We start from the raw sequence: 26471 nt of genomic DNA, 5'->3' as shown, positions 1-26471 counted from the left end.
TAGAGCATCTTGTATTTGCCTCCATGCAACACTAGAATCTAGCTGATAAGTGGCCATTAGATTCTGTTGAACTGTGTCTTTAGCTTGAAGGTCAAGGTTGGATATATGATGTACTTACCAATATATATTCAGTAACATTAAGGTCAGGGTTGGATACATGATGTATCTACTAATATATATTCAGTAATCCACACTTCACATCTGATATGGATTGTCAAACTTCACACAAGAAAGCCACTTGTCTGTAGTAGTTTTTTAAGTGCCATAAGTATTGTAATTTTCTACAATGTTGAAAAAAACGTTACCCAAATTACTGCCAATCACATGTAATTATAAGTCAAGAGACTGTGTATTAAATTTCAACGTCTATTATAGACAAGTTCTTTATATGATTTTTGTTGTAGTTTAATATTTTCATAAAGGAACAAGAAAAAGTTCACTTTTAATAATACCCCTATAGTTAAAGATAGAATGAGTTTGATCAAGCCAAACAATGGATCAAAAAGTCGACAGAAGAGGTAAAAATAGCCGGAGATTTAATTTAGATAATCAACTGGAATTATGTTTTTCTTCTGACTTTGGACATTGTGAATATTTTCACCTGTGACAAATCTTATTAATAAGATCCCACAAGGACACAATGTGATTTATAAATGCCAGAATTATTTCTCACTGGTAGGACAGGTGTTGGACATTTTATAACATGGATGCATCTATAGATATAAAAAGTTGTGCATGGTTTTAAATGATTGGGGAGTGAAAGTTGGCTTATAGATAAGTTATTTGTGATTTTCCACACAATTCATTTACATAATCTTTCATGAATAACAAATTTTTCTCTCGTTTAACAATTTTGATAATCAATTGAAAGTGAAGTGACAGAAATTCAAATTTTGATTTATGTTTTTGATCCGTGTTGGTCTTGTTCAATAGCAGGATTATCTATATAGAAATGTGATTAATTTTTGACATGTAGTGGTATGGATATAACCATATTTAATAATAACGACATTTGAATTGTACGTTGGATATTATTGTCAAAAGGTAAGTTCAATATTTATAATTGTGGGACTGTGCAAGTTTACTTTTTGTCATGGGACTACATCGAAGGATTAAGAAACTTTTCTCACAAAGTTTTTCTTTCATTATTTAGACTTTTTTACACTTTCTTTAGATTTCCAACGGAGAAAATATAACTTTGTAATTTACAAATGTTAGATATTGAGATATAAAATCAGTATTAATTTAAATGCATATGTGATTTTGTCCATCAAATTTTTGTACCAAACATTAAATTACAAATTGGCAGGTTCTATTTTAACCAGAGGATCTGAAAATGAGATGGATATAGCATTATAAACTTGTAGGGAATTGACTAACACACAACCCCACCCAAAACTTCATCATGTACATGTATATTACATAAATTTGTGTTCTGCCATTTACCTGCTTAAGTAAAATTTGTTACAAACAATAGCTATGCATGAATCTCATTGAAACATGTCCATTTGAAATCAGTGTTGACTATCAGGATGAAATAAATTTGATCTGAAAAAAAAAAGGCTCATTAATATCAATGATAGTTTTTTCCTGGACAGTATTTAGAAACAGTAGGCACATCTTAAGATTCAGAGCATCTGATTTCACCCCTAGTTTTTTGTTGGGTTGGTGTTGCTCAATCTTTTTTTTTCTATATTGTATTTTCTGTACTATTGTATGTCTATTTATCTTTTTCTTTTTTTAGCTATGGTGTTGTCAGTTTGTTTTAAATTATGATTGTAAAACCTCTCACTGAAACCAGCTTCTTCGGACAGCCTTCTTTAGCATATATATAGCATGACTGCTTTTAAACTTTTTCACTTGACAGTTTATGAGACAGCCTTCTATAGCATATATACAGCATGACTACTTCTAAACTTTTTCACTTGACAGTTTATGAGACAGCCTTAAGCAAGTACTCCCATGAAGAAGTCCCATCAGGTTCACATTTACAATATATTACTTATATGCAAACATGAACCCATGAATTACATAATGGAAAACATGACTAATCAGAAAAACTGAAAAGCATATCATAAATATATTTCTGTCTCCAATACTAGATTAATTTATGATAGAAAACCTGGGAAAATCTACAGTAAAACAAATAAATAGTCAGTTTATAAAGTTAGAAGAATTAAAGTTAATGACTAGTATTGAGAAGTAGAAGATCCCCGTTAATTTACTGTGTGAGAGAAAGACTGGCAGACATCCTAGTTTTAAGGGTTTTAACATAAAAGTCACAGCAGGATAATGTTTGTTATTATATCTGTAAGGGGAGATAATTTATGTCAAAAGGATTACAAAGTCTGCAATTATTTTGTATTCAATTTTTTTGTAATTGAAAATGATTACCTGTAGTTGAAGGTTAACTGCCTCCCATGTGAGTAAACACTGGTAGATTGGTACATTAGCTGTGTGATGTAAATATAAAGTATCTCCTCCCGGCTGTGGGAAAAACAAATTAGTGTCTTTATTGTACTGATGGGAGGAATCATCCTATATATTATTAATAAAAAGTTAAGTTTACTATGGAGATCTATATACTGTCAGTTGTGACACTTGACAACTGGCATGAGAACAAGCTCTGTATTACGTAACAACAGGATTGCATGAATTAGATACAAGTCTGTAGGAAATACCATGTAGATGTGTATACTACTGGTAGATATTCAGTTGACAACTGGCAGGAGAACAAGCTCTGTATTACGTAACAACAAGATTGTATGAATTAGATACAAGTCTGTAGGAAATACCATGTAGATGTGTATACTACTGGTAGATATTCAGTTGACAACTGGCAGGAGAACAAGCTCTGTATTACGTAACAACAAGATTGCATGAATTAGATACAAGTCTGTAGGAAATACCATGTAGATGTGTATACTACTGGTAGATATTCAGTTGACAACTGGCATGAGAACAAGCTCTGTATTACGTAACAACAGGATTGCATGAATTAGATACAAGTCTGTAGGAAATACCATGTAGATGTGTATACTACTGGTAGATATTCAGTTGACAACTGGCAGGAGAACAAGCTCTGTATTACGTAACAACAGGATTGCATGAATTAGATACAAGTCTGTAGGAAATACCATGTAGATGTGTATACTACTGGTAGATATTCAGTTGACAACTGGCAGGAGAACAAGCTCTGTATTACGTAACAACAAGATTGCATGAATTAGATACAAGTCTGTAGGAAATACCATGTAGATGTGTATACTACTGGTAGATATTCAGTTGACAACTGGCAGGAGAACAAGCTCTGTATTACGTAACAACAAGATTGCATGAATTAGATACAAGTCTGTAGGAAATACCATGTAGATGTGTATACTACTGGTAGATATTCAGTTGACAACTGGCAGGAGAACAAGCTCTGTATTACGTAACAACAGGATTGCATGAATTAGATACAAGTCTGTAGGAAATACCATGTAGATGTGTATACTACTGGTAGATATTCAGTTGACAACTGGCAGGAGAACAAGCTCTGTATTACGTAACAACAGGATTGCATGAATTAGATACAAGTCTGTAGGAAATACCATGTAGATGTGTATACTACTGGTAGATATTCAGTTGACAACTGGCAGGAGAACAAGCTCTGTATTACGTAACAACAAGATTGCATGAATTAGATACAAGTCTGTAGGAAATACCATGTAGATGTGTATACTACTGGTAGATATTCAGTTGACAACTGGCAGGAGAACAAGCTCTGTATTACGTAACAACAGGATTGCATGAATTAGATACAAGTCTGTAGGAAATACCATGTAGATGTGTATACTACTGGTAGATATTCAGTTGACAACTGGCATGAGAACAAGCTCTGTATTACGTAACAACAGGATTGCATGAATTAGATACAAGTCTGTAGGAAATACCATGTAGATTTGTATACTACTAGTAGATATTCAGTTGACAACTGGTATGAGAACAAGCTCTGTATTACGTAACAACAAGATTGCTTGAATTAGATACAAGTCTGTAGGAAATACCATGTAGATGTGTATACTACTAGTAGATATTCAGTTGACAACTGGTATGAGAACAAGCTCTGTATTACGTAACAACAGGATTGCTTGAATTAGATACAAGTTTGTAGGAAATACCATGTAGATGTGTATACTACTAGTAGATATTCAGTTGACAACTGGCATGAGAACAAGCTCTGTATTACGTAACAACAGGATTGCTTGAATTAGATACAAGTCTGTAGGAAATACCATGTAGATGTGTATACTACTAGTAGATATTCAGTTGACAACTGGCATGAGAACAAGCTCTGTATTACGTAACAACAGGATTGCTTGAATTAGATACAAGTCTGTAGGAAATACCATGTAGATGTGTATACTACTAGTAGATATTCAGTTGACAACTGGCATGAGAACAAGCTCTGTATTACGTAACAACAAGATTGCTTGAATTAGATACAAGTTTGTAGGAAATACCATGTAGATGTGTATACTACTGGTAGATATTCAGTTGACAACTGGCATGAGAACAAGCTCTGTGTTACGTAACAACAGGATTGCATGAATTAGATACAAGTCTGTAGGAAATACCATGTAGATGTGTATACTACTGGTAGATATTCAGTTGACAACTGGCATGAGAACAAGCTCTGTATTACGTAACAACAAGATTGCTTGAATTAGATACAAGTCTGTAGGAAATACCATGTAGATGTGTATACTACTGGTAGATATTCAGTTGACAACTGGCATGAGAACAAGCTCTGTGTTACGTAACAACAAGATTGCTTGAATTAGATACAAGTCTGTAGGAAATACCATGTAGATGTGTATACTACTGGTAGATATTCAGTTGACAACTGGCATGAGAACAAGCTCTGTGTTACGTAACAACAGGATTGCATGAATTAGATACAAGTCTGTAGGAAATACCATGTAGATGTGTATACTACTGGTAGATATTCAGTTGACAACTTGCATGAGAACAAGCTCTGTATTACGTAACAACAAGATTGCTTGAATTAGATACAAGTCTGTAGGAAATACCATGTAGATGTGTATACTACTGGTAGATATTCAGTTGACAACTGGTATGAGAACAAGCTCTGTATTACGTAACAACAGGATTGCTTGAATTAGATACAAGTTTGTAGGAAATACCATGTAGATGTGTATACTACTAGTAGATATTCAGTTGACAACTGGTATGAGAACAAGCTCTGTATTACGTAACAACAGGATTGCTTGAATTAGATACAAGTTTGTAGGAAATACCATGTAGATGTGTATACTACTAGTAGATATTCAGTTGACAACTGGCATGAGAACAAGCTCTGTATTACGTAACAACAGGATTGCTTGAATTAGATACAAGTCTGTAGGAAATACCATGTAGATGTGTATACTACTAGTAGATATTCAGTTGACAACTGGCATGAGAACAAGCTCTGTATTACGTAACAACAGGATTGCTTGAATTAGATACAAGTCTGTAGGAAATACCATGTAGATGTGTATACTACTAGTAGATATTCAGTTGACAACTGGCATGAGAACAAGCTCTGTATTACGTAACAACAAGATTGCTTGAATTAGATACAAGTCTGTAGGAAATACCATGTAGATGTGTATACTACTAGTAGATATTCAGTTGACAACTGGTATGAGAACAAGCTCTGTATTACGTAACAACAGGATTGCTTGAATTAGATACAAGTCTGTAGGAAATACCATGTAGATGTGTATACTACTGGTAGATATTCAGTTGACAACTGGTATGAGATCAAGCTCTGTATTACGTAACAACAGGATTGCATGAATTAGATACAAGTCTGTAGGAAATACCATGTAGATGAGTATACTACTGGTAGATATTCAGTTGTAGTCTGTGACACCTTTAAACTTCTTGTATACTGAGCTTATTCTCAAAAGACTTTATACTATTGATCTGCATGGTGACTTAGTGTTCACTTTTATTGAATTCTTTGGGATATCTAAGCTTCTTATTTCCTATTTATGACTTTAAAGTTCCTAGTAGATAAGTAGACACCTAAAAAAATCTAGGTGACTAAGGGTATACTTACATCTACAACTTGGTTGCCAAGCCAAAGCATTTAAATCTGTGTTACTGAATGTACACCTTCACACTTTGTCCCTTACTACTATTGTTTACATCTAAGTCATACTGCAGTTCCAATTTGAATTAGTTTTCACCTTTAAATGACTCAATGAATGAGCTAACTCGGCTAACTCCTTAACAGTCTTGATGGCTAGGATGCAACTTGTATGTTTAGTTGTGTGTGCAACTTCAAACTTCTTTGTGGTTGGATGCTACTTGTCTTGTTTGCTGAATGAACACCTTTTAAATTCTTGTTTACTTACTGTATTCCTTTGTATGTTTATGTGTCAGAGTGCTCATCTGCATACAACATTGAATTTGGTGGTCTCTAACTGTACTCATATGCAATGGTTGGTATTAGTGTGGCTGACAGGGTTTGTATATCTATGCATGATAAAGTGCTGAGACTACTCTTTGGTTCAAAGTTATCAACCAATTGTACACCTCAAACAGCCTCATTTTAAGTTACTGACAGAGGGTGCACTTTTGAATTTCTTGAGTGATGGTGACTAAAAATACACCTTTGAATACATTTGTTGATATGAACCTTTGAATTATGTGTGTCTATTCTTACACACTCTTGAAAATTTCAACTAAGTATGCAACTTTGAACTTCTTGCTGAGTAGAAATTTAAAAAAAAAAATAGTGTTGATTGTGAGTACACCTTGGTTGTTTTGGAAACTTAAAGGTGTACATCTTTTTGAATTGTGACATTCTTTCTTTTCTTAAGGTCCTTTTTCTGCAACATTAAACAATATGATTATTATTTACAGTTCAGAATAATAACTGGGAGTTAAATTTCATTGACATAACTATAAACAATCATGTCACCTTGGAAGCCTCAGGGATCATATGATCTCACACTTAAATAATACACATTATTACCTGCGATGAAAAGCATTATAATTCTATTTCTGGAATGTATTTTTACCTTGATGACCATTAGCGTTTAAAATAACATTCATGATAAAATTATAAATTTTGAGTTTAAAAGTTGATTTTTACTCTGCAATATTATACGTGTATTACATTGGGCGGATCCAGGGGGCCCGGGCCCCCCCTTTCGTGGGAAAAATTTTGTTGATTATATAGGGAATCATTGAAGCATGACTGGAGCGGGCCCCCTCTTAGGTCAGTCAGCGGGCCCCCCCCTTAGGAAAAGTTCTGGATCCGCCACTGTTAATTATATTATTATTGTCAGCTAGAAATTAACTTCACAGACACAATTAACTTGTATCGGTTATGAAGTACCCTTTTCCTTAGATGCATTTTTTCAAGAGTAAATTTCATACCTCATCATGGGCACATTGTTTCCAGTGTTAGTCAAAACTCAGCCAATTTTCTTTCTTTCATGATCTGGGTCTTTAAATTAACTAACATTTAAAAGAACTTTTAGCCCCTTTTACTATAAACTTTCTTATGTTTATGCACATCCTTTTAATTTATACACTGAGTAGTCCTGAACAGTAGTAATCCCAAAGAGGGACTTAATATATACACCCCAAAAAATTGATGATTTCAATATATGTTGTGTGTACATGTAATATCTGCAACTGGACATCAGTTCAATGTCACAAGGGACCCACACAGTATTATAAGAAAATAAATTATATACATGTCATTTGATGAAAAGAAATTTAGCTATGACTATTTAAATGACATCATATTTCAGTGTCCTATGAACCTCTTAATCCTTGAACTATAGAAATAATTTATAACCTTGTAGGCTAAGTCAAAAATCAAATCTAATAAAAAGAATGTTCCCATAGAGAATTTGGTGTCAATTTTTATACAAGGATTTATTGTGAATTGGTAGTTAGTAGTACCATGCTGCAGTACTGGTGTACGGGTACCAACCATTTTAATTTAGTTGTATTTGTAACCACCAGATCTTATCTGCTTACAATGTCAGTAATGATCCATTCAAACATGGTTAATTTTGCATGTCTTCCTATGAATGGTATAGATCATTTACCACTTAATGATATAACGAGGGGGAAATTGGAAAGTGATATCTTAATCTTAAATATTGTTAGGCTGTTCAAACCAAAATTGTGAAGTTGTAGTAAGGTTTGATATTAAAGGTTATTCAAATTGTTTTATTTTTTTATTTTTACAGTTTAACTGCTTTACTTAGTTTGTACAGGAACATACTATTGAAAGAATAATATAGTGTTCCAAGGGTTGTTTTATATTTTGATCATTGAGTTAATTTATAATCATCTTCTGCAGTAAGTGAAGGATGCTTGGAAAGAACAATCATGTTGTTGTTGACTTATAAATAAAGAAATGTGGTATGATTGCGAATGATTACTATCTATGGACCACAGGATAGGTAACTACAGCCTTCAACTATGAGCAAAACCCATGCTGCAAAGTAAGCTATAAAAAGGCACTTACACTCACACCACATCTTCCTATATCTACTTACATCCAGAATTAACTCAAATAATTCTGCGCCCTCTAGCAGCCTTATATTGGCCTATTGAGGGCTAGCAATCGGAGATTAGACGGAAATCAGCTGAATATAACGACTGACATTATTCAGGTTAATCCAGAATTGGACTATTTGGATAGTCATCTCATTAGAAGATTAATTAATTGCCTGATGGTATGAATGATATACAATACAGAAGAGCAAAGTTTTGTTATCTTACTCATAAAAATAACAAATTTTGAAAATAGTGAAATGGATGCTTTAGTGAGGAAAATTTAAAAATTATATTTAAATATAAGTCTTCCTCGACCTAAAGGTAAGATAATATCTCAAAAATATTATTTTAAATATTCAGTTGTTAACCTATTTTCTTCTCTCTAATCAAAATCGTCCCAGTATAGATGGTGAACATCAAAGAGTCAGGAAGGAGATTGGAAATTAACATTACAATTTTGAGGTTGAACAAACATAATCACCAATAAGCCCATTGTTCAAATCGTTTAAGTCAACATGACATGATGATCACAATCTAACATGCATATCTTTGCATCTAATATTGATAGCAGTTAGTTTTTGTCATCTTTACCTTTGAGGTGTCCTACTGGTAGGATCATATCATTGAAGTAAGTTGGTCAAATCATTTCTCTTTCTACCTTTAATTGATTAAAATTGTGAATTTTGTTATTTACATAAAGTCAATGCAAGCTTGATTAAAATCATAAGTTTGACTTTGAAGCCTAAAGTTGAATTTAAGTGGCAATTTATAATAAAATAGAAAAATGTCTGACGTTTAAGTGATCTGCTGCACAATAATTGTGTTTAGAATACCAACCTGTTTGTCTGCCTAGATCTAAAACGGGTATTATTTGGATAGGAAGGGGTTGGGTTAATTTTTGCCTAGAATTTTTTATCACAATTGGTTTGAAAAGGATACAGGCTCATCTATTATTAAAAGTTTTACATGTGTCTAAAGAAGTCTTTTGAAGAATCTGTTTTAGGTACAAGTCTGAAAATATTTATTATAAATATAATCTTTCCTCTTGAAAGTATAATGAATTTTAATCGTGAGAAATGAAATATCTAATGCATTGTTAAGTAGGAAGGAAATGTTGATAATTTGGAATCAGTTATGTTACATCAGTAATTCATTACACAGTTGATTTTATCTAACAAAATAAACACAGATTTATAACATTCGTACAAGAAATACAAAAATCTGTCAAGATTTCTACAGCAATGAGAGTTTTCTGCCAACATTTAATTGAGTTATTGTTTAAGTTTCTTTATCTTTTCCATTTGTCAATTGTAGTTTATTTACCAGATAAGATAACTTTTAAGATTATAGAACTTTGCTTATTTAAAATTGAAGCATGTTAAAAGTTTTATGACAAAACTACTCTATGTAAATTAATGTAGTTTTCTGTGATTTGTTGGCCTCTGTCCAGTGAGAAGTGCCTTGTCAGAGCAAATAAGTAAAAAACATAATGTACATCTTTTCATTGTGAATAGATTGATCAAAACTATATTTTGTAAAAAGAGAGAGAGAAAGATTGGATAAAAGTGCACTCAGTAACTGTGATGTCAATCAACTAAATGTCTTGCCTAATTAATTTGTTGGATGGTTCAATTATAAACCGTATGCTTCTCTGTTAGTTACAACTTTGTAGGTTGCTCATTCAGTTACTTACCATGAGTAACTTATTCAGTCACTTACAATGAGTAACTCATTCAGTTACTTACAATGAGTAACTCATTTAGTTACATATCATGAGTAACTCATTCAGATACTTACCATGAGTAACTCATTCAGTTCCTTACCATGAGAAACCCATTCAGATGCTTACCCTGAGTAACTCATTCAGTTCCATACCATGAGTAACTCATTCAGTTCCTTACCATGAGAAACCCATTCAGATACTTACCATGAGTAACTTATTCAGTTCCATACCATGAGTAACTCATTCAGTTCCTTACCATGAGAAACCCATTCAGATACTTACCATGAGTAACTTATTCAGTTCCTTACCATGAGTAACTCATTCAGTTCCTTACCCTGAGTAACATACTCAGTTACTTACCATGAGTAACATACTCAGTTACTTACCATGAGTAACTCATTTAGTTACTTACCATGAGTAACTCATTTAGTTACTTACCATGAGTAACTCATTTAGATACTTACCATGAGTAACTCGTTCAGGTACTTACTATAAGTTACACATTCAGTTACTTACCTTAAGTTACACATTTAGTTATTTAAACCTAAGTTACTCATTTGGTTACTAACCTGTAGTTGCTCATTCAGTTATTAACCTTAAGTTGCTTATTTAGTTACAAGCTTTAGATTAATCAGTCAGTAAAGAGCTGTGGGTAACTCAATCAGATCAATCAAACCTTTGGTAAACCAGTCAGTAACAACATATGCCTTTTCTTTTTTTCAGGGGTTTGTCTACTTGCCAAAATCATTAATAAGGAACAACACCGACATAGCATTAGATGATTCTGTTACCTTCCACTTTGTGGCTTACAAGGAGCCTTCATTGTTTCCCATTACCGTCTCTCCAAAGGATCCTTTATTGCAGGGGAAAGTTCTGACTGCTGTGTCACCAGTACTGACTGTTAATATCTGTGAGTAGCTACTTCTTTAAGGGTTATACTATGATTATGATACCAGAACCTATATTTGATGTCATATTACATTGCACCAAAAGCAAGGAATTGTTTGAATCGGGAATAATTCTGATTTTGAAAAATTGATCAGAAATGTTTGATGAAAACTAACTTAACTTTAGTGTAATAACCATGATATTATTCCAGATTAAAATAATTCCTTATTTATAGAACTTTTTAAAACTATATATATCTATGTGACCACCAACATTCATTCTAGTTTTGATTTATGTCTTTCATTATGACAAGATCCATTAAAGTTTTGACATTTTTTATGAGTAACAAGTTGTCTTTATAATTTAGAGATGATGATGATATATAACATTTATACTTGCTTCTGTTTAATGCCTCTTAAATTACTTTTTACGGTTTAGTTTTAACAAAACAACTGACACTGTACTTATATTTTGTACTGACTATGCGATATGGGCTTTGCTCAATGTTGAAGGCCGTACAGTGACCTATAGTTGTTTTAAATGTCCGTGTCATTTTGGTCTCTTGTGGACATTTGTCTCATTGGCAATCAACCAAATCTTTTTTTTTATATTTGCCCCTGTTTTGAAGTAGCTAAAGTTTTAGTCCCAAGTTCAATGACATTGTTTCTTTGTTTTTAGCCTGTATATACGTTTTATAACTTGACATGAACTATTTTTTATGCAATGCACACTTTACTTTTTCTGAAATTGAACAGTTGACCTGACGTATGGCTAAATATTACTTTTATTAACAATGAATTACAAGTGGAGAGTTTGATTGGTTAAGGTTAACTGATTTTTCACAGAATTACCGGTACAGCCTTTGAACATTGAAAATTTTATGAAATAGTACTTGTCTGTACTTTTCTCTTTGTAATGCCTGCAGATCTGGAAATGTTTTTTGGTACATTAATATATAATGATCAGTTAAAGATAGAGTTTGCTTTTTTTTGCTAGTTCATTGACTTCTTGTGATAAGACTTCAGGCAGGGGCAGACATTTCTTACTGACATGGTTAGGTTTTTACATAATTCAGCAATAAAACAAATGTTATATTTATAAGAGGATACTGGTGTTTTATTTAAATATTGAATAACAAATAAATATAAAAAAGAAGATGTGGTATAATTGCCAATGAAACAACTATACACAAAAGACCAAATTGACACAGACATTTAAAACAACTATGGGTCACCGTACGGTCTTCAACAATCAGCAAAGCCCATACTATGGGCTATAAAAGGCCCCAATAAGACAATGTAAAACAATTCAAACGAGAAAACTAACGACCTTATTTATGTAAAAAAATGAACGAAAAACAAATAGGTAACACCTAAACAAACGACCTCTGAATTACAGGCTCCTGACTTGGGACAGGCACATACATAAATAATGTGGCAATTTAAACATGTTAGCGGGATCCCAACCCTCCCCCTAAACTGTATATCAATTATATTAGAGATCTGAATACCTTTCCTGTTATTCTCTGTCGTATTCATATTTTTATCTTCACCATTTTATATTTATAGCCACCCCCATCTACAACTTGACAGAACCTATTGTGCTGACCTTTAAGATCAGAGCCAAGTCAAAACAGTTATATTCAGCTTACTGGAACTTTGAGGCTAATGGTAAAATTAATAGTTTACTTATCATAGTCAATGAAGATAACCATGAAATCTTTCTTTTACCTGTTTGACCTGCAAAAAATACATAAGTCAAAGTGATATTAAGTGCAATGTGGTATCATTTGTTTTTTCATGGATTAATATTTGACTTTATGATTGTGCTTAAGAATGCATGCAGGCATACAAACCTATAGAAAAAATAGAATAGATGGCGATATACTTCTAAAATTTATACTTTTAAAAAACCAATAATTGAAATTAAAAGCGATTTGCTCTAATTCAACTAATACAAGTTTCCTTAATAAGTCAAGGCCGTAACTAGGCATCTTATTTTAGTGAGGCAAAATAATTGAGCCGAGCGAAGCGAGGCGAAAATTTTTTTTTGAGGGTATGAAATGAATGGTGCAAAATCCTGCATTCTAGGCATTTTTAGAGAGTTTGTTAATGTTTTGAATTTTGACTCTTTTTATATAAATTTTTCACATTTTAAGACTTTTACTAACACCAAAGTTTTAACAACTTTATTTAAATTTATATGTAAGATAATCATCCAAATATCACTGATTTGAGTCTGCTGCCAGAACATAGAACAAACATCGATTCAGTAGAGTTTGCCAAATTTTTCTACGGCGGTTCAGTCATATTGTTTCAGAATTATAATTTGGTCTGCTGATATCCTTATTGCATGGAGCATGACAAGACCGCACAATCTCTCCACTCATGTATGCTCTTTTCCAAGTTTTCAGTCATTTCAGGGCAGTCTGTGTTTCTAAAGGTAGCACATTATCATCAACACAATGACAAATGTTTTCTTCCAATTCCTTCTCCATCAGCAATTCCGTAGCAGCATCTGTAGTAACAGTATTGTTTGCAAAAGGGAATTACGATTTCCTGTAAGCACCATCATACAATCGCAGTTACAAAACATTAAACTCGCTTTTATGCTGACAAAGAATAGACAAACTAGGAATAGAATGAGATAAGATACAAGTATAATGATTCTATCGATCTATATAGTAATAAATCTGATATGGGTACAGGGGAAATTGGAATGGAGTTTTTGACGTTTACAAGTAGGTCCGTAATTTTCAAGTATATCTGGAAATAGTTGGTGGTATTTTAGTTCCAGAATCTATAAATTAAGTGGTTAGGGGTTGTCCGATTCCGAAACCCCGAATATAAAGAAGCGAAATTCCGTAGTCCCGAATAAGAAAAGACGAAATCGTGTGTTAAAGTTTCTACCATTCCTCAATAGTATTAAATTGGAATATGGGATATTCTTTCAATTTTTAAGGTTAAAAAAACATGGATAAAACTAATCCATGCATGTTTCATATTATTTATATTTTATTTGTCTGTGACCCGCCTGTAAAGAGAAAGATTAAAGTTCGTGAAATGAATACGCAGACAGGACTGTCCCCTTGCGATGCCCAGTTCTTGATTTGTCAAAAGTTGGTGATACGGAGAAATGAATACGCAGACATGACTGTCCCCTTCCGATGACCAGTACTTGATTTGTCAGTCTACTTATCGTTTTTTGATTGTTCTAATGAAGTTATATGCAATACTCAGACTCTGTTCACAAAAAAAGTCTACTAGAATTATTCCTTCTTTACCTTCAGTGTCGCTTTTCCTTTTTCTGCAATAGCCCATTTATAACTAGAGATCCATGATGATTATCGTTACTTGGTCAATGTAATCGAGAAACATCACCCGTTGCTATGCTGAGTTATATCCAGAAAGAATACATTGTAGTTTAAAAGGAATGATGACAAGTTATAGAAATTAAGGTTGAGACAGAACAACAAATGACTATTATATTTATATATTTGTATAAAAAAATAATCAGTGTCGAAATTTTAGTGAGGCAATTGCCTCACTTGCCTCAAGGGTAGTTACGGCCTTGTAAGTATTTAAATATAGTATGACAGTTACCTTTTATGAATGAATCAATGTCTGTGTATATTTAGCCTTGTTCTGAACAAGTTGATTTGTGTTGATATGTTATAATACCTATATACAATAAGTAATGAGGTTTCCCCTCCAGATCCTTTGTTTAAATGACAGCTGCATTTGTTCTATGTCAAAATTTCCATTTAATATTTATGTATTAATATATTTGCATAACATTATACATGTACTATTACTGTAGATGGCTTAGGAGAATGGAATACAGACGGGTGCCTTCTACACAGTATTACCAATGGGTCAGCTGTTGTACACTGCTACCACCTGTCAAGCTTTGTAATTCTGGAGGTACGTTTTAAATATTGGGAGAAAAGGGGGAGGGTTCTCATACTTTTTGAATATTTTTGTACTTGTAGAGTTCCAGAGTAACGTATTATTGAAAGAATGAGAGTATCATTATATTTGTTTTTTTGCAAGAGGGGTTTACAAATGTGAATATGTATTATCAATTTTACAATTTCTGATGTCCAATTAATGATCCAAGTAGGAAGTGGGAACAATTAGTTTCTGTAAGAATTATTGAAACACATATTGATTTTTTTTAAAATTTTGTTATGGTCATCATTTGATGTGTCGCGGTAATAATAAAGATCAGTTTAACAGGATCAACAAGTACATAGGGTAGACAGATAGCTAAAATCCATAGGTTGACAGGGTAGATAGATACACATGGACTTGGCTATCATAATAAATAGAGTGTGTTCCAAACAGTTATTATAAATTCTCACATTTTCATGGATAATTTCTATCAAATACTTGGATTACAATGAAAAATCTTGTAACTCAATTCAGTCTGTGCTTTGATTAGAATAAACTTGGGACACTCATGACTGCGTTACACCAGAGAAATCCATTATTCACCAATCCAGTTCAGCTTAAAGAATTCATTGCATACTATTTTATTTCAACAAGATATCAGTTTGGCTTGGACAGAGAAAAAGTAGCCATCACACAATTCTTATATACAGATATTGTAAAATTAAGAGTCAACACAATATAATAGTATCCTTTAATGAATGTCAACGGCATGAACATAATTATATTGATTTATGTCACAGAAAACTCTCAACATGTCACTGCACTATATATGTTTCATGTTTGACAGCACAAATATGCATAACTTCTCGGATCAATATACCTTTAATTAGATTTCAAATAAATATAGGTTAACAAACAAACTAGCAAGTGATGATCAAAATTGAAAACAGAATTTCATCTACAAGAATATAACATTGTACAAAAAATTTATAATATTGAAGTAAAGATATATTGACTGGTAAATTTATAAAGCTTTATAAATAGTATCTTGTTTTGATCACTGCCTTTTGTAGATTACAATACTAAAGTTGATTATTTACTTTCAGGAACACGTTGCTGATGATTTGGGTTTACTTAAAATGTTACATTTAATGAAGCCAGCAGTATATGTTGGAAGCTGTGTGTGTATTCTCTGTCTAATGGCAGTCATTGTTACATATGTATCATGTTTCAGGTAGGTACTGCACATATATATCATGTTTTTGGTAGGTATTACCTGCTGTCTTTGAATTCACAGAAAAGGGTGAAGAATCAAACATGGATGAAAAATAAACATTTTAAAAAAACCAGCATTAAAACATTTTTTGAATGCATAGGAAAAACTGTGATTGAAAAAATCACCAATGTAGTACAAAAGAGTGTCAAAGATACCATAGGGGTATATATTTAAACTCACTAGTTGAAAAAGAATTGTCAATGCCAAGACTTAAAATGAAAAATGATTAAAAGACAAACAATAGTAAACAAGGCACAACATAGAAAACTGAGCAACACAAACCCCACCAAAACTTGGATTCATTTTGTGTGCTTATGAATGGTAGACAAATCCTGCTCCACATATGGCACTTATTGTGTTCCTCAAATAAGAACAAAGCTTGTGACAAATCTAATAAAAAACACATATTAGCCAGAAATGTTTGATATGGGAAAGGTGGTAAAAGAATTGGTGAATATATAGTCATATCAAGCTTCTATAAATTTTATCTGAGTAATTGTCTGGAGTTGCAACTAAAGAAATTGAAAAAAATCAAACGTGATCTAGAAAAAAGGTAAAAACAAACTTGTTAACTCAATTCGTAAATAAATTATGTTTGAAAATAATGTGTAATTAGTTGAATTTGTATATGACATATATGATTGAGTTTTCTATCTTAGCCTTTCACAAAAAATAATTAATTAATTCTTAAATGATGCTTAATAATATTATTATCTTTTTTTTCAGATTTATAAATGTGCCAAAGAAAATGAAGCATTCAGTGATTAATATTTGCATTAGTTCATTACTTCTGATTATAACTTTTACAATGGGTGTTAAAAGAATGGACCATTATCTAGCCTGCCAGATTGTTGGAATATTTATACATTACTTAACGCTATGTGCCATGTTCTGGGTGACTATAACAGCTTAGTAAGTATATACATCAACATTTAAATAAAGGAATGGATTGTATGCATCTTTAGTGATGCTTGATGCTAAAATATGTGAAAGCCAAAATCTATAGAATTGGCTTCTTTAACAATTAATATATTTATACGAATCTTACTTTAACATTTGAAATTTTTATATAGATCACCATCAAATAATATAAAAACCTTTCTGGAAATATTAATTATATTATGCAATCATCAATAGGAAAGTCAGTTAATGTTGGTGATCTAAACATTTGATCAGTCATGCCTTTAGATGTTTAGAAATATGAACAGTTGATTTCAAAACCAACAACCATGCCAGGATTAAGGATAAATCTTCTTTTCTCACTGCAACCACAAGATACTGTTTTTGTACGACCGCAAACAAAAATTTGGGATCGTATAATGGTATGATGTCGTCGTCTGAAGACACATTGGTTTCCGGACAATAACATTAGTTTAAGTGAATGTATCTCTATGAATTTTTTTCAAGAAGGTTCAATACCGCAAAAGGAAGGTTGAGATTGACTTTGTGGATGATGGTCCCAACTGTAAAGTGCCAAAAACAAGCATTTTCCTAGTTTCAGGATTATAACTTGTGTATAAGTATTTTGATTGATCTGAAATTGTACAAATGTACAATTATTTGAAATACCACAAGTTACGGGGCCAACAGTTTTGAAATAAAGGGCCAAAGAGGGGTAAAAAACAACATTGTACCACAAGATTCCTTATCACAAAAGGAAGGCTGGGATTGAGTTTGGGGATAATTGCTCCAAACTTGCAGGAATTAGGGGCCAAAAAAAGGCAAAAAACAAACATTTTTCCAGTTTCCAGACAAAAACTTATGTTTAAGTGTATGGATCTCTCTGAAATTGTACTACAAGGTTCAATACTTCAAAGGGAAGGATGGGATTGAGTCTTGGGGTAAATTCTTAATAAAATTATGGGGGGAGGCGGACTGTTCTCATTTTTTGTAACAAATTTCAAATCTTGCACAATAGATTTGTAAGATCTTTGATTTCAATTATTTTGTGTCAGAAAACTTTCAAAATATGATCACAATCAAAATTCAGAGTGTTGAGCTTGAATATTGTATCCAAATTTGCCCCTTACTGTTCATGGTTCAACCACTGCGGTTGTATCAGGCTGCGCTCAGTGAAGCATTTTATCAAAATTTGGAACTTGGTATTGGACCATCATACATGTATTATGAATATTTTGTTCCAATGAAAAAAAATGTTATGTTTTGGATAATAACAACCTTTATATCATAATGCATTAAAATAAACTTCACCACAAATATTCTAAAAGGGTTATAAATGCTTAACACATTTGTAACAGCTATCACATGAATATCAAAGATTTATACATATGGGAGTTATTGGTTTAATGTGATAGCTGTTACAAATGTGTTATACATATTTATACATAAATAAATAACTAACGATTGTCATATTCAACATGAATTAGTGATTTACTGTCTGTATATTTATGGTTTTTATTTTTTTATTTTAGATAAAGAACTTTAGAGAAATATCATTTTAAACCTTTGATTAAAAGAAATAGAAAGAATTGCCAAAAACTAACTTTGCAAAACATGTGTTTGCTGGTTAAAAGCTATCAAGAAGTTTAGATTTATCAAAAACACTTATTCTGCAGTCAGTGTATTTGTTAATATTATTAATTCGTATATTTTAACAAATTTGATTCGTTTAGAGATAGTCACATGTTAAACTATATTTTCGAAGGTAGAGAGAAAACGGCAGATAGCAAAAAGCATATTGACCAGCAAGGCATATCGCACAGTTATTTTTAGAATATCTAAAAACCGATATACTGTGTGACGTCATGTAATGAATTTCAAGATATTGTTTAATGTTTTATAACACATGATATCTGTCATCGATTATTTGACAAAAAATCTTTAAAAACATAAGATGTAAAAAAAAAAAAAAAAAATGAAATAACAACAAATATGTTGTTACTGTCAAGGAGACAATGTAATATCTATAAAATTCCAATAATCCTAAATGACGATTTTGATACAAATATGGTCGGAAATTGATAATATAACAAATATAGCCTTTGTATGAGGTCAATATATCCTTGTATGACTTGTATCGACCTCATACAAAGGCTGTACTTGTATAATATCATCACTTTTACATATAGATTTTGTATTTTTGTTTCATCACTTTTACATATAGATTTTGTATTTTTGTTTTAATCATTATTTTTCAGCAATCTGTTAAAGAAGTTTACCAAATCTGACAAGCCACCAGCGCCTCCTCCTGACCCAGTTAACATGCCGTTACCTCCTCAGCCTATGTTACGCTTCTACCTCCTTGGCTACGGTGTACCCATCATTGTATGTGGCATTACAGCCGCTATCAGTTTAGATCATTATGCAGACTCTAATTAGTAAGTATATAAACAAGTCAATTCAACTAGAACCATGGAAATAACATCTTTCAAAAAAAAAATTATCACATTGGTAGGTGTTAAAATTACTGGAATAAGCATCAAGTTAACACGGTCATCTGAAACTTTATGGGAAAAATCTACACATGATTGGCATCATGAATGGAACAAGAAAAAAACTAGGCTATATATGTATATAGATGAGATAAAAATAACCTAAAAAATTCTAAATATCGTTTTATCAATGATTATCTCCCTTTAGTGATTATCTTTTTCCTTTAAAATTGGGAAGAAAAAAAATATCTCAAATAATGAAAGATATTATTTTTTCAGTATTTCAAGTTTAATGGCTCAAATTATGAAATCTTTTAACTTAAAAATCTATTTACAAAGTATCTGTGTATATCGACAGTTCATAAATACATGGAGTATTATTACAGTATTATAAAACTGAACATGTTTATATAAGATGTAGAATAGCTGATATGATATTTCTTATAAACAATATTTCATTTCCATTGCAGCTGTTTCCTACAATGGGATCCTAGTTTGGGTGCTTTTTATGGTCCAGTAGCTTTATTGGTGCTTTTCGATGTTGTGTTCTTTTTACGTATAGCATGTGTTGTACAAGATATCAAACCAGAAACAATTAATGTGATCACAACAGATATTGATGACACTCATCACATAGAATTAAATCACAATACAGATGAGATCACCACTGAGATTGAAGCTTTAACACCAATTAGACTGGCACAAACAAAGGATATGTCTGATACCCAGTCAACAGTATCAAGTGTAATGGACCAAGAGAAACTACCTAAATCCCAATTATATTCTGTGGTTGGAATACTTCTGTTATATATGTTATTCTGGGTTTGTGGTGCCATTGCTGTCGCAGAACCATTTAAATTATGGATTCCTTATCAAGAAGATATATTCAGTTATTTATATGCATTTACTTGTGCCCTATTTGGGATTTTTATGTTGTCCTATTTTTGTTTGTCTCGTAAAGATTCATGCTCTAGTTGGAAGCGATTCTTCCTGTGTGATCAGCCTTTAGTATATGACATGGATTTTCATGTGCCTAATCAGTTAGATGTTCCTAATGGAAGTGTATCTAAAGGGACGGGTGAATCGTCTGTCCCTATAAATCATCATTATAACATCACTCAGGAAGAGAATGATAAGACATTCAAGGATAAATCTCTCATCAGTTTGGTGCCCGTTAATTCAGTGACTGATGGATCAGTGACAAGTGTTCCTGAGAACCCACAAGTATTTTATAACCCAAAGCAAAACGGGGCTGCTAAACGCTTCTGGGAAAAAAGGCACCATTCTAAAGTAATAACCAAAGATATGTTTAAAAACTTCAGTGGAAGTGCTACTGATTATTTCTCAGGATCTGAGGCCGGTAGGCCTAACAAAATGTGTAATGGAAATATTAGTGATACAAACACACATCTAAGTATTGAAATTCAAATACAACCAAAGAATGGTTTGAATAGTAAACCAACATCACCGATCAATTTTTCTCCAGGAATGTATTGTCAGCCTATTCAACCACCAAATGGCATGCCATATCAGGCTCCCTACTTTTCACTATTGCCATTACACAGGAATCAGATACCTCCAGTAGGAGGGTCTAATGTGGGATCAAATATAGGGTACAGTTCCCCTGGTCCTGGGAGTCAGTGTTGTAGTGTCACGTCATATCCTGAGTCACAAGTCACAAGTACTAATCGATGTCCCAGTTCATGTTCATTAGGAACTAAATCTCATCCTAGTGCATTTACTCCAGTACACCCTAAAAACAATACACTACCCAAACAAGGCAAGGGTGTTAAACCATATAGTCCTGTGCCAGATATGCAGAGAAATGGATCCGTCCAACGCATGCGGGACTTCGATGGACAGAGTCAGATAACTGAGTCATGTCAGAGTGAGGAACAAAAAACAATGCCTTCTGGGAATAATCTTAACTGCAATAATAATAAGATAACGAGAGATTGTACTTATAAACAATATGGAGCAATTGATGATAACATTGCCGAGGTTCAGAACCCAATTAGTATTCGTAGGTCATTATCAGGAGGTTCGGATCATAGTGCACGTAATCATCGTAACCATGACAATTTCATACAGGAGGTTCATCAACGAATTCCTAATGAACCAACATCAAAGCAAAAATCTCTGTCACCCCCGGGGTATCAATCTCTGTCGCCACAGGGTTACCAATCTGTGTCACCTCCAATTTATCAATCTCCGACACAAATACATACTAAGACTCCGAATGGTGATTTGTTATCTCCGACAGAAACTAAACCTCTCAATGGTATCATCCATTCACCAGACTCTGATAGTCAATTACAATTTAGAAAATTTCGTGGAAATGACTCGGATCATAATTCTGAGCCTGCTTCTCACTCGTCTTATCGGAGACATCACAGACGTGATCATCATCACAAAAGACATTCTCGGCACAAAGGTTTACCTAAACCAAGGTCACTTGACTGGGACGAGGAAAAAAATCAATCAAAAAATAATAAAGCAATACCTTATGTTTATGTGAATCATAGTTACACTGAAAGGGTGAAGGAGAAACTTATATCCAAAGGACTAATAGATAGACAAACCAAATCTTCTAACAGTATTAATCGTTATGCAGAGTACGGTCCCATGATTGAAGACGATGATAGTTCTACCACAAGTTCTGATGATAATGATTATTATGGGCATGATGTATGGGTATTACAGGGGGCAAAGTCTAAAAAGTCCAAAAAAGAAACCAGCGTGTAATATATATCTATTTTAAAAGCAATTAATTTTCTGTATGATCATGAAAATTTTATGTTAATTCAGAGAAATGAATTCATAAAACTAAGACAATCCGACAGGTACACAATAGTTTTAAAATATCTGAATATTATTGCAATGAACATCAATTTCAATTGTTTTGAACATTTGATGAATAGCATTTTAAAACTGTTTTTACAAAATTTCTTGTCCAATGTCATGACTGTTTCTTAGACATTTGCAAAAGTGTTTTTAATTATTAATTTCAAAATTTTGTTCTTTTCTTCAAGATGGTAAAAATGCAAGATACTGTACATGTATATTAACTTTTCTAAATACGATTAAAAGGTTTGATAAGGAATTGAAAGCATTCTATATACTGCTTTTTTCATTAAATTTATGTTGAAATATTGACTAACTATTCAATATTAGACAAGAAAACCAGTTAATTTTATTCTCTTTTTTTTTATCCAAACTACATAAGTTTTTAACCTTTCTTTTTTATGCACTTTTTTATTATTTATTTTCATGCTGGAGCATTCTTACTTTTTATGAAAATTTTATGCATTTTTAATGACATTGTTTTGTGTAAAATGATAGCAATATATATATTGATTGTGATCCTATATGGTTGTAATATTTTCTAACCCATTTATTGGTCAGTATTTTGACCATAAGACTACAAGTAGTGATTGTTTATTGTGATTATGAACTTTATTTATTTATTTTATACAACATGTTGTAAATTCATTGATTGTCATATTTCACAACAATTTTTATTTTACTTTTAAATGAATGAAAAAAATAAACATTTTCTTGATTAAAAATGTCAACATTATTATCTCAAAATACTTTTAAAAACATGTAAATAGATATTTTTTTTAAAAATAGGTAGCAATGACCTCATTCTCATTTAATTTACAGAAACCCCTCAGAACTTTAGGTGCTTGATGTGAATTTAGTAACGAGATCTTAGAAAATTAAACTTTGTTTAAGAACCATTTTATATTACAACTTACAAAGTAGCTTCAAACATGTCGGACATGGCTAGCAAAAAAATTCAACAAAAAGCAACATTTGAAACAGATACAACTGTATATTTACATTCAAGTAATTCACTGTAGATAATATAACAAATTTAAAATATGATCCTGATGAAAGAAACATGTGGATTAGTAAATTTCTTTATAAGACTCTCTACAAATTTAAAATAGTTGAACTAATTTGACTTCTATAATGGTTTTCACTGCAAGATTACACCACAAGGACTCCTGACTTTTGATTAAAAACGATTTCAATATCGAAAAATAACTAAACTTGTATTTTGTAAATGTAGTAGAGGAACTATGACAATCAATGAACATTAGATATCTTTATTGTAATTTATATGTATAACTATCATGTATTCATCAGAATAATCAACAGGACTTGTGCCATAGTAATTAAAATACCAAAATATATATACATATAGAAAACAAGTGTTATGGGTAACAAACATTTCAAGATGACAAACAGATATTTTAACTTAAGATTTCAGCTTGTTATGCCCAATGGCAAATGTGAATTGGACTATTATCATGAATATATATAAACTATTTTCTTTTTATATGTGTAGCTGTACATGTCAAGCCAGATTTGGTTCATTTGTGTTAAGTCTGTTTTTCAGAAACCAGTTTAAGTAAACCAGTGATGTTTCACGATATAATAAAACAATATGTGAGCTGTGTTGAATAGAAATCAATCTTATGCAAATGAATATTAAGGCATCATTAAACCTATTTCTAGTTGAACAAATCTCTATGCAAGGTCTCTTTTAAGAAAGTGTTTGTCGTCAAATGAGTTGTCATAAAAGCCTGACAAAACAGATTAAAACTTATCTTTTTTTTCAATTTCGTATGTTTCAAAATCCATGAGTTTTATACATGCACTTGCATAAGGTTGATTTCTATCCACACAGCTCAGTCATGTTGATGAGGATTTATTTTTAAAGTCACAGACAAATTTTGATATATATGTTCCATTGTTACAAACCAATGATTCTATGTCAGTAATACTTTTATATTGCATCTACTACAAATATAATGTTATATATCTTCTTCAATCAAACCTGTATTAACCCAAGATACTTATAATCCTAAGAGCTGTGCTTTTTGGAAAATATTGGTTTTGGGTTGGTTAAGGGTGTGATATTGAAAAAGCCATATCATATACACTTTATTATTTCCTTAAAATAAATGGTTTCTTCCTGTATGGGTTTGATAATATATGTGCAACCATGACTGATATCAAAATTACAATAGGGAAAATTTCATTTTTAACTCTTAACATGTCTAAGGTGAAATGTTATTAATGAATTCCTTGAAAATGAAAAAAATCAATAATATGTCAAGTTTTAAAATGTCTTTAAAAAAATATCAACATAGGTTAAAGTGAGAGAGAAAAAATGTGGTCCCAATACATATTTTGCATATTGAACAATTTGAATCTCAAAAGATAATGGCAGTTTGTGAACCTAGAGAAACAGGTGAATTTATAACTTTACCGGTGGGAGAGGAGGGGGGGGGGGGATAATTCTTTATTTTAAATGGGCTTTATAATGACATGTGTAAAAAGCTGATATAATCATCTTTTTTATAGGAATAGAAAGAGGCAACAATTGACAAAACTTGCTTAATACCTTTCTTATCTTCTCTCCTCAATCTTTCCTATTTCACTTTTTCATAGGAAACCAAAGAAGTTACATTTTTACAACAGGTGCTTGCTTCCTTTAATTCAGATCTCATCAATACATATATCTCACTTAAACCATTGACATTGTATACAGTATGTTAAGTTATTTTTCTTTGGTGCAAAAAAGAACCTAATGTGTGTATTATTTCTCATGTGTAATAGATTTTCTACATTTTAAGTTATCATTGATATAATTTTTAGTGATATATTGTACATACATGTATTTGATGTAATTGTAAAGAGATAAAATGTACATTAAATGGTGCTATACCTGTGAATTTCATTGTATTAGAATTATATGCCCTTCATACATTCATAATATTAATAAGATGTGGTATGATTGCCAATCAGAGAACTCTCCATCAAAGTCACAATGTATAAATAGTTTAAGGTGGTACCTAACACTTCAGGGAGATAACTCTGTAAAGTCAGCTAAACGTTTTAATTACATTGTGTTGTAAAAGGAATATTAAGCTTCCCAATGATCAAAATTGGTGTTTGTCAAATTGCTATATAACCAGTGTAATTTTTCTGACAAAACAGTTGGTTCAATTTTTTTTAAATTTTTACATTTTTGTTAAAGTGTCAAAGTAAATAACTTAAATATTATACATGTATAGTAATGCGGTTCAAATCATTAAATTGATAAATCTTATCAGCAACACAATTAAGGAAAGGGAAATACTGGAGGTCTATGTCCAGTCTTGTATGTACTCCTACTTGTACATTTTTTATACTCTTTTTTTTATACAATTTAATTCTATCCAAGATTTATACCAAGATGTCATTGAAAGAGTACAGTATAGAAGAACAAATTTTACATGATGAGTTCCCTTAGGATAAAATATATGAAAAATTGCATTGCTAGAGACCTCAATAGATACAAGTTAAAATTTGTAAAAGTAAACCATTATAGGTCAAAGTAAGGTATTCAACATGGAGACTTGGCACACATCCAACAGCAAGCTTTAAAAAGCCCCCAAAAAGACTAGTGTGAAACCATTCAAACGGGAAAACCAAGAGTCTATTTTATATAGAAAAACGAGAAAAACATAACGCTCCTGACTTAGGACAGGTGCAAATAAAATTAAATGTTTTGATAGCTATAGGTACCAAACCTTCACCCGAACCTTGAAAAAAGAGCGTACCATCACAACAAAGAAAGAATGACTATACAATATCAATTGAAATGGCTTATCTCAATCAAAAAGGGGTGAGATGTTAAACAATTTCAGAAATACAACCAT

The 26471-nt window shown here is 32.0% G+C and overlaps 1 protein-coding gene across 1 annotated transcript in view; it reads left to right on the top strand.

Moving 5' to 3' along the window:
- The window catches only part of LOC134716399 (adhesion G protein-coupled receptor A3-like), a 70190-nt gene extending 44688 nt beyond the window's left edge, over positions 1-25502 (top strand). Inside the window, exons 11-17 of the mRNA XM_063579382.1 lie at positions 11027-11213; positions 12760-12861; positions 15011-15114; positions 16191-16318; positions 17087-17272; positions 19519-19698; positions 20223-25502. Coding sequence (XP_063435452.1) covers positions 11027-11213; positions 12760-12861; positions 15011-15114; positions 16191-16318; positions 17087-17272; positions 19519-19698; positions 20223-22497 — 3162 coding nt within the window. The 3' untranslated portion in view covers positions 22498-25502. The remainder of the gene's footprint in view (positions 1-11026; positions 11214-12759; positions 12862-15010; positions 15115-16190; positions 16319-17086; positions 17273-19518; positions 19699-20222) is intronic.
- Positions 25503-26471: the final 969 nt, after the last annotated feature.

The sequence above is a fragment of the Mytilus trossulus genome, chromosome 4 (genome assembly GCF_036588685.1).
Source record: "Mytilus trossulus isolate FHL-02 chromosome 4, PNRI_Mtr1.1.1.hap1, whole genome shotgun sequence".
Lineage (NCBI taxonomy): Eukaryota > Metazoa > Mollusca > Bivalvia > Mytilida > Mytilidae > Mytilus > Mytilus trossulus.
The sequence above is the reverse complement of the archived record's forward strand: the minus strand, read 5'-3'. Positions and strand labels throughout refer to the sequence as shown.